At 52.1% G+C, this 9,479-nt stretch overlaps 2 protein-coding genes across 2 annotated transcripts; both read right to left on the bottom strand.

The window, feature by feature from the left end:
- Window positions 1–72: 72 nt before the first annotated feature.
- On the bottom strand, window positions 73–5,809 carry MYG1 (MYG1 exonuclease). The gene is made up of 7 exons (XM_082666235.1): window positions 5,570–5,809; window positions 5,280–5,392; window positions 3,117–3,276; window positions 989–1,141; window positions 731–853; window positions 432–613; window positions 73–279 (listed from the first exon to the last, which is right to left on the bottom strand). Exons 1-7 carry the CDS (start codon window positions 5,786–5,788, stop codon window positions 81–83), a joined length of 1,149 nt encoding a protein of 382 aa, XP_082522361.1. The 5' UTR covers window positions 5,789–5,809; the 3' UTR covers window positions 73–80.
- Window positions 5,810–6,081: 272 nt separating this feature from the next.
- Window positions 6,082–9,422, bottom strand: PFDN5 (prefoldin subunit 5). Its single transcript, XM_082665550.1, has 6 exons — window positions 9,267–9,422; window positions 8,957–9,059; window positions 8,615–8,646; window positions 7,481–7,555; window positions 7,277–7,382; window positions 6,082–6,278 (listed from the first exon to the last, which is right to left on the bottom strand). Exons 1-6 carry the CDS (start codon window positions 9,336–9,338, stop codon window positions 6,202–6,204), a joined length of 465 nt encoding a protein of 154 aa, XP_082521676.1. The 5' UTR covers window positions 9,339–9,422; the 3' UTR covers window positions 6,082–6,201.
- Between the last annotated feature and the right edge of the window lie 57 nt (window positions 9,423–9,479).

The raw sequence follows: 9,479 nt of genomic DNA, 5'->3' as shown, positions 1-9,479 counted from the left end.
TTCCCAAGTTTCAGCAAGTTCCCAGAATGATACAGGGCAGTAATGGAGAAATACTTCGTCAGTATGAGACAGAAGAGATTTTATTGGACTAGGGAATTTGTGGGAGGCATAGGTGCTGGGCGCTGGGCCAAGGTGGCACGGGCCATGCTCAGGGCACCCTCTCGGGTACGGTGCCCACCAATGAAGCCACTGGTGTGGACAAAGACACAGCCAGGAATGCCACTGACCTGGTCCAGGGCCGCATCCCGAAGACCCCGCCATGGCTCTGGCAGGGGCAGCCTATGAGTAAGCAGAAAGAGGGAGTTGGTGGGAGCAAATGGAGGCCTTGAGGAACTGGGAGAGGGGGAGCAGAAGCCTAGGTTAGTGGCCTCCTCCTCTGATAGGGTTGAAACAGGCCTGAAGGGCTGCAGGGCGGTCCCCTAGGGCCTCACCTGCTCTGGAATGAATGCAGCTCCTTAGGCACACACTGTACCCGCCACTGTCCAGCCTGGTCCGTGTAGATAACAAAGGCGATGGTCCCCGGGGGGGACAGCCCCGATTCCAGGTGGTAGAGGTGCTCCTTCCAGGGGCATCCACCCTTCACCAGTTCTATTATCTCCCCACTTGGGTCCACCTGAAAAGGAAGTGGAGCAGGGATAGAAGGTTTAGGGTAGGAGTGGGAGCCCCTGTTGGCCAGCAGCCCACCAGGAATCACTAACCTGAGCCACAGTGCCTCCTCCCAGGCCAGTACCTGGAACCGCTGGGCCAGGGCCTCTTCCACCAGGGCCCGGGCTGGCAGCCAGCTGTGCTGGTAGAAGTCTAGTCTCTGCAGAAACTCCCCTCGAACCAGGTCCATTGCACGCTTGAATCCGGCCTGGGAATCACATGGGAATTAGAACCACAGTGCTGGCCCAAACTGCTAACTCTGCTAGGGCCTGACGGGACAGCCTCTCTCATTTTCCCGAGGTTCTCACGTGCCTCACGGTCTCTTCCCCACGGTCGTCCTCACCTCAGTGTCTTGGTTGGGCTGGTTCCAGGTGGGATTAAGCTGAGCAACCCGGGCGCTCAGCGTAGTGGTCACCGCGTACCGAGGCTCTCCCTCCTCCCACTGAGAGATCCCGTTGTCCACCGCATCCACCTCCTCCACGAAGTTCTCGTACATCTAAGGCAGCACAGGAGAAACGCTCTGGAGGGCGCCTACCATTTGCATAAAGCTTCATAGGCCTCAAAGTTTGTGCATACACTGTCTTTAATCTTCACTACAGCCCTGCAAGGATCTCCCAACATTAACTGGATGAGGAAGGGGGGAATTGGGGAGTTCAGCAGCTGGCTAAAGGTCAGAGCGCATACAGTGCTGGGGCTGGAATTCAGATCACCTGATTTCTAATCCAGTGCTCTACTACCGCTCAAAGCCTGAGCCAAGGCCAGCCTGTGTGGGGAGGGGGCTGCTGCCTTCTGAACAAGGAAAAGTCTAGAGTTCCACGAGGGGTTCTGTGGGAGTGGATCCTCATGGCCTGGGGGTGTAAAGCGCCAGGTGAGCTGAGCAGGCTATTCACTGATCCAGTTAAGAGGTACAGGAGGAGGGCTCCCCTGGTGGTGCAGTGGTTAAGAATCCGCCTGCCAGTGCAGGGGACAAGGTTCAAGCCCTGGTCTGGGAGGATCCCACATGCCGTAGAGCAACTAAGCCCACGATCCACAACTGCTGCGCCTGCGCTCTAGAGCCTGCGAGCCACAACTACTGAGCCCATGTGCCACAACTACTGAAGCCCGCGTGCCTAGAGCCTGTGCTCCACAACAACAGAAGCTACCGCAATGAGAAGCCTGTGCACTGCAACGAAGAGTAGCCCCTGCTTGCTGCAACTAGAGAAAGCCTGTGCGCAGCAACAAAGACCCAACGCAGCCAAAGAAGATGAGTACTGGACTAGACATCAGGGCTGGGATGTGGTCCCAGGGAAGCCCATGATGTGCCATGTGGCATCAGCAGCTGCTGCATCTCCTGAGGCTAAAGAAATGGTAGGATGGGGCTTCCTTGGTGGCGCAGTGGTTGAGAGTCCGCCTGCCGATGCAGGGGACACGGGTTCATGCCCCGGTCTGGGAAGATCCCACATGCCGCGGAGCGTCTGGGCCCGTGAGCCATGGCCGCTGAGCCTGCGCGTCTAGAGCCTGTGCTCCGCAACCAGAGAGGCCACGATAGTGAGGGGCCTGTGTACCGCAAAAAAAAAAAAAAAAAAAAAAAGCTATAAGGACATACTATACTGTATGGCACAGGGAATACAGCCAATATTTTATAATAACTATAAATGGAATACAATCTTCAAAAATTGTGAATCACTATGTAGTTATACCCGAAACATACAATATTGTACGTCAACTATCCTCAATAAAAATAAATAAAATAAAAAAACCTTGGGCATAATTTAGTTCAATTGCTTAGAAAACCCTTAGCAGTAGAAGGGAAAATTGACCCAGGCAGTCTAAAACCTTAGTATTCCAGAAGCTCCAATTTATCGTTCATATTTCTTCAGTTTTGGATCAGAGAACTGAACTCAACAGCCTATCTGCAAAAAACAGAGTTGACTGCACCTGCAGTTTGACTTGCTGTGAACTTCACATTAGTGGGGTCAAGTAGGAGTCCTCAGAATCATCGATCCAACATGCACACCAGGGACGCTAGCCAACCACAGGCACCTGCTGAGCTGCCTGCAGGGGGCGCTGGTGGAACCTGAAGAGGTTTTCATAATCAATCCCTTCCCAGTTTCCCAACTCAGTGTGCCTCCAGTGAATACAGTGGTGCCCGAGATATGCTGCCCTCCACCTTCAGGGCAGCCAGAACCTCAGCCATATGCTTCCAAACATAAGCAGCCTCCTCTATTACCAATTTGTTGAAGAACGTACGTATGTCAGGTCATGCAAAGAAAGCCCTTCCCCATACATTACCTCATCCACTTCTCACAAGCACCCCAGGATGGAGGCAGGAAGAGATTAACCATTCCCCTGTGAGAAGGTGGGCCTGGCTGAGGGAGAGAGCAGTGGGCCAGCACAGGTCAGGAACCCCGACCCGAGCCCAATCCTGAGTGCCACTCCGGCCCGCCTGGTGGAGACGCATGTGGGGGGCATCTCTGTCCTCGAGTCCCCACCTTGTCATAGAGGGTGCCCACCACGCTGTCCTCTTCGCTAGTAACCAGCAACTGGGCCAGCAGCTTGTGCCCGAAGTGCAGATAGATGAGTCCCGCACTGCTCAGCTTGGTCTGCCACGGCTTCCCAGGGGACAGGGAGCTCATGGTCTCCGTGAAAGACCTGAGGAGCACAAGGAGGTGGGGCTGAGGCAGAGCTGCCCCGGTTCACCCCCAGTGTCGTGTGCACGTGCAGGCACAGTGGGGTGAGGCGGCTGGGGAACGCTATGGGAGTCGGGAGAAAGCCCAGCTGGGAAGGCTTTGGCTTGTCCTCAGGGGTCAACATGCACATGAGTTTGGAGTCTCCATTCATGCATTCATTCGACAATGGTTAACTAAATGCTTACCACATGTCAGGCTTTGTGTTGTAGACATTAGAGATGAAAAAACTAAGACCTGTCCCTGCCTTCAAGTTCATCCACCTAAGGTGGACACACATGCACAAACAACCAAGGGAATGCTCTAGCGAGTTATAAACAAGGAAAAGGCAAGAGGGAGGAAAGGGTTCAGGAAGAGAGCATTCAGGTCATTTCTGAAAGAAATGCCTATTTTATATACTTTTTAAAAAAATTATGCAGTGTTTGACACATAAAAGAATATATTTAACATTTCTGGAATATAAAACATAAAATGAACACCCATGGGGCTTCCCTGGTGGTGCAGTGGTTAAGAGTCCGCCTGCCAATGCAGGAGACACGGGTTCGAGCCCTGGTCCGGGAAGATCCCACATGCCACAGAGCAACTAAGCCCATGCGCCACAACTACTAAGCCTGCACTCCAGAGCCCACGAGCCACAACTAATGAAGCCTGCACACCTAGAGCCCGTGCTCCTCAACAAGAGAAGCCACCGCAATGAGAAGCCCATGCACCGCAACGAAGAGTAGCCCCTGCTCATTGCAACTAGTGAAAGCCCGCGTGCAGCAACGAAGACCCAGTGCAGCCAAAAAAAAAAAAAAACCTAAATAATGTCAAGTGCCACAAAGAGGTTAAGGTGAGACCCTCAACCAGCAACCTTAGCTTGGTGTTGAGGTCACTGGTGCCCTTTCCACAGCATTTCCAGTAGAGAGACTGGGAGAGAACTGGCTGAATGAATGAATAAATGAAAGGATGGATGAATGGAATGTGCAGCCAGGGTCAGCTCTTCTTCTGAAGAGTGGCTGAGAAGTGAGAGTGAGAGATTAGGCTGTAAATACCGGGAGCATTCCCTCCCGACATCATTTATGAAAGTAATACGTGTATTTGGAAAAAAAGGGAGAGAAATAGCGAGGGAAGGAGAGAGAGAGAGGGAGAGAAACAGACTTAAAACAATATAAAACCTCGGAAATAACCACTTTATACAGCGTGGTGTATATGAGGTAGGGTTTGGGTTTTTTTTCCCTTCTTTGTTTTCAAGATGGGAGATGCTTAAGCAGAGTTTCTTGCTGTAGGCAAGAACTAGAAACCCTGCCATGTGAAGCCCCAGAGCATAAAATGATACACTGGAAAGGGGGCAAGCAGAAGGAAACAATGTCTCCTGAGTTGGGAGAAGGGAGCTGTTCAGGAGTGAGAAACTGAGGCTGTCCATGCAGGAAAAGCTCGACTTTCTTTAAAGGGAAGAGACAGGATCACTCACTAAGGTAGTTTGATGAGGCAGGGGCTTGAGGAGAGGGGAGAAGGACTGGAATGGTACTGTGGATAATGGGCTACCCTCGGATTAAGATTGATTTCCTAGTGGAAGAGTGTCAACGACAAAGGAAGACAACACACACCTCAACTATCACCACCCATCACAATCGTGTGGGCCCAGCAGTCTGAGGTGGGGCAGCAAGGGCACATGACTGGATTAATCCCAGCTGGGGTATTCACTGGGGTGACGATGGGGCTGGTGGGAGAAAAGCCTGACTGAGCCAAAGAAGGAGGTGAGTTGGAAGGGGCCCAGGGACTGACCCGGGCCAAGGGAGGCCCAAGGCCAGCTGGATGGGTGCAGAGCAGGTGGAGAGCTGGAAGCACGGAAGACGGTAGTCCCATGGGGCTCAAGAGTTTGCTTTCCAGGATGAGGCGGTTCCCTTCGCTGACGCGGACCACGGCAGTAGACTGGAGCACTGAGAAGAGTCCAGGAAACTTAAAGAAATGGTAGTGGGAACCCACCTCTGGTGATGGTCATATCGGTGTCTCTGAGGGTCGTACTCGCCACCCACGTCTACCACGATGTCACAAGAAGCCAGTTTCTCGGGGTCCCGGGTCCGCACAATCTCCGCATCCTGCAGGGGACACAGGAGGTGAAGAGGCTGCCGGGGTCGCACGGGTAGGGGATTAATGTTGGGCTTCCAGGGAGCCGGGGAGGGGAGGAGGGTTTCTCGGGCGGGACCCCGTTAGGGGGACGCGATTTGCCCCGGAGACTCGCCGGCAGCCCCCCGGTCAGTTTGCGCTGCCCGTACCCGGTACTCGGGCAGGAGGCGCAGCAACGCGCACGCCAGCGCCTCATCGCAGTGGAAAGTGCCGTTGTGCGTCCCGATTCGGGGCGGGGCCATGAGGTGGCTGCGGGGTCGTTTGGAGAGTGGGACGGACTCCAGGCTGCGCTTGAGATGCGGGCTTCGGCGGGGTGGCGGCAGCAGCAGCAGCAGAGGTAGAGAACCGCGCAGGAAGCGGTGACCCATGCAGCTTCCCCCGTGGGGAGGCAGGAGGCCGACCCGGAAGAGAAAGCGCCCGGGCAGCCCCCACTTCCTCTTGCCGGCCGTTTCCACGACAACCGGCCGCAAAGGGAGGGCGCGCCGCCCGGCACAGAATTTCGACCCCCGCTCCTCGAAGGGCCCCGGGTGGAGCCTCCAAGATGAGCACTGTATCACCCCTGCTTATCAGGCTCCGGGAGGGGCAAACCCTCTCACCACCGCCCTCCCATCTCATCACCAGTCCCTTGCCTAATGCAAGAAAAGACCAACACTCTGCCCAGCTGGCGCATTTATTAGCATTAAACACAAGACCCTCCTCTTCCCGCATTGCAGGAAACCACGCCCACAAAGTCCCAGGCCCCTGAAGCAGGCGCCCTATGTCCGATTTCTGAAACAAGCTCTCAGGCCTTGGCGGTAGCCTGAGGTGCTCCCAGGGCTGTGAGCTGCTGAATTTTCTGGCTCATCATCTCCATGACAGCTGTGGGAAAAAAGAAGAGTCAGACCCTGGTCAGGAACTAAAGGGGAGAACCCAGAGTTAAGGAAAAGTGACAGGGAGACAACCAACTACAGTTAATAAAACTTTTAACACCGTGATCCACTGTGGAGGGCACACACAACACAAATTTAGAGTCTAAAATGTGTCAGTAAATATGAAAACCACTGGGATATAAAAACGAACAAAATACAGTATTCAAATGAGTCAGATATAACCAGAAAATAACGTGGAAAAGAGGTCTGCCTTTAGAACAGTGGTTCTCAATCCTGACTGTATAACAGAATCACCTGGGGAGCTTTTAAAAAAACATTGTTCCCTGGAATCCCTGCCACCCCCGCCCCCCCCATTGACTTACGGTTGATCCTTGAACAACAGGGGTTTGAACTGTGCAGGTCCACTTATTCGGGGTTTTTTTTTTTTCAATGGTAAATTCTACAGTACTACATGATCCACGACTGGTTGAATGTGCAATGCGGAACGGAGGATATGGACGGCAGACTGTAAAGTTATATGCCGATTTCCTTCTACTTCACCAAGGGTTGGCACCCCTAACCCGCACACTGTTCAAGGGTCAACTGCAGTTGGTTTGGAGTGGGCCCAGGTTCTCTTTTTAAACTCTCTGGGTGATTCTTAATGTGCAGCCAGGGCTGTAATTGCTAGCAGAGCTAGTTAGGGCTGTATTTCTTCGCCGGGTGTTCATTTACATGCATCTTCTCCCTCATCCCATCCACACTAAATAGGAACTCAAACACAAAAACAAAGACATGATTCCCTTTCTGTAAATTTCTCAAGCACGGAATCCAGGAATCTATAAATAGTGGGTATATATTGCACAGAATCTAAAGAATAACACATCAAGACACCAAAGAGAAAACCATGGTTTTAATCCAGCAAAGGGGACATCCCCATGGATCACAGTGCAATCCCTGTTTATTATGGCTGTAGAAAGGGTTCAAAGAGGTGCCCAAGGCCAAGCTTACCCTGTTTCATGGCATGCTTCTCCTGCAGAGCTGGCTGGATTTTCTCCATTTGCTTGGTGAGAAAGTCTATCTTCCTCTTGAAGAAGTCCCTAGCATCCTCAGCCGTCTGCAAGGTCAGAGGTGAATGAGGGGTTAAGAGGAGACCCCATTCTGCACTCTAGAACTCCCCTTCAGAGAGGCATCCATATGCTTCCTTCCACTCACCTTCTCTACATAGTAACCAGTTCCCACATCGATGAGCACGTGTTCCACATCATGCAGCTTCCCAGGGACATACATCTGAGAAGCAAGGATTAAGGGAAAACTAGCCCAGCATGAGTCATGATTCCCTGTCAGCTAGTGTGCTTGACCTCCTAAGGCCCTTCTTTCTAAAAAGCTAGAAGGCAGGAATTCCCTGGCGGTCCAGTGGTTAGGACTTGGCACTTTCACTGCCGGGGCCCAGGTTTGATTCCTGGTTGGGGAACTAAGATCCGGCAAGCCTCGGGGTGCAGCCACAAAAATTTAAAAATAAAAAGCTATATGGCCCAAGGACCAAATAATCTGGAGGCCTACAAACTCCAAATGCAGAGAGACAGGGAAGTTGGTTCCTTATGGAGAAAATCACATATGCTGATCCTGCCCTCATCCCATCTGCCACCTTCCAAGCAGTTCTTACAGTTCTTCCCATTAGCCCTTCCAGAAAGACTAGAGTGATTTTTTTCCTGTTGCTGTTGAGTAGTTGAGTGAAAAGGCAGCCTCACTTTCCCTTTAACACTCCCAAACATGAATTAGCTAATTCCTGATTAATTTAATGTTCATTATTTAAGCAATCCCTACTACACTGCTATTCCTGTGTTTCCCTTTCAGCCTGTCAGTTCTCTGGTACAGTTTACAGGTGCCTATTGTCATAACTTGCTCACTCAAGTAAAACATTCAACAGGTAGACACAATCCAGGTTTCTTAGTAACAACAGTTTAGGAATAAGAGCCACAGTTGAACTAAAATTGAGGATTAATAAACAGAACCAACACCCTTGTTTCTGTATCCTCTCTTCTAATTGCTTATGTTTTCTAAGTTATTAGTAGAACTGTAAACCACCAGTTTTACTTCCCTATTAGGTTATATCCTCAAACAGCAAAGGGAAATAATCACACCTCAATTCTACATACACCTGGGTGCTCACAAAGCATTAGCTGGATGTTGGCTCCGGGTTAGAGAGCAGAGCTAGGAAGCGTGTATAATAGTACTCTCAGAACCATCCGAGCACTCTGGAGTAATTAAAACCTCCCGTCCTTCTTGGCAGGTTAGGTGTGAGGAGAAAAGGCGAGGGCAGGGTAGCAGTTCCTGCAGAAAGGATACAGAACTCGTCAGTGGGACCAGTAATTCTTTCCCTGTGAAAGCAATTAAGACAAACAAATGGGGGAGGTTGGCAGCTCCAACGTTTAGACATTAAAGGGAGTTTCAACACGGCACAGCACCTAGAGACTGTACAAAAAGGACGGAAATAGGGACAACAGGAGCAGAAGAATGTCCTGGACATTTCAATTCTAGGTAAGCAACATGCAAAGGGCTCCCGTAGCAGTATACAATACATGATGGACTGCTCTCTCGTCTCAGGTAAGGAAAACTGAATTAGGAGGCGGGAAGAGAGAAGCCGGCTCGCAACATCCCCCAGGTTGCCTTCACACGCCTACCCCGTACCCTCGTTGCTTTTGTTCAGCACGTTCAGACAGTCCTTGGCTTCCACATACTTGGTCTGTACCACCTTGAGCTGGGCAATGGACGTGGACAAGAACTCCACTTCCTACAGAGGATGAGAATAAGGGTCAGTGTGAGGGCTGGCGGGAGAAGGGGGCACAGCCGGAGAAGGGGCGGGTCCTGGCACCGCGTGGCGGTTTCGCCTGGGAAGGGAAGCCTCCCCAGCTGGGGAGGAATGGAGTGGGGCGAGGGAGTACCCGTGGTGGGGAGGGATGTGACGCGGCAAAGCGGTGTCTCTGGGGCCCATCCCCACCTGGTCCAGCTGGTTCTTGAGCATTTCTAGCTGCGGCAGAGTCAGCTCGGTGATATTAACCGACTGCGCCATGCTGGGAAGGACGACTTATGAAGCTGAAGCCGGCCGGGCGAGCAACGCTCTAGCCATCCTCTGTGCATCTCGATGGCTGCGTCGGGAGGCCTCGCTGCGCCAGACGTCTCTATGGTCCTCCGTCCCGGAAGGGAAGGAAAG

This window comes from Grampus griseus, assembly GCF_964374135.1.
Source record: "Grampus griseus genome assembly, chromosome: 11".
Lineage (NCBI taxonomy): Eukaryota > Metazoa > Chordata > Mammalia > Artiodactyla > Delphinidae > Grampus > Grampus griseus.
The sequence above is the reverse complement of the archived record's forward strand: the minus strand, read 5'-3'. Positions and strand labels throughout refer to the sequence as shown.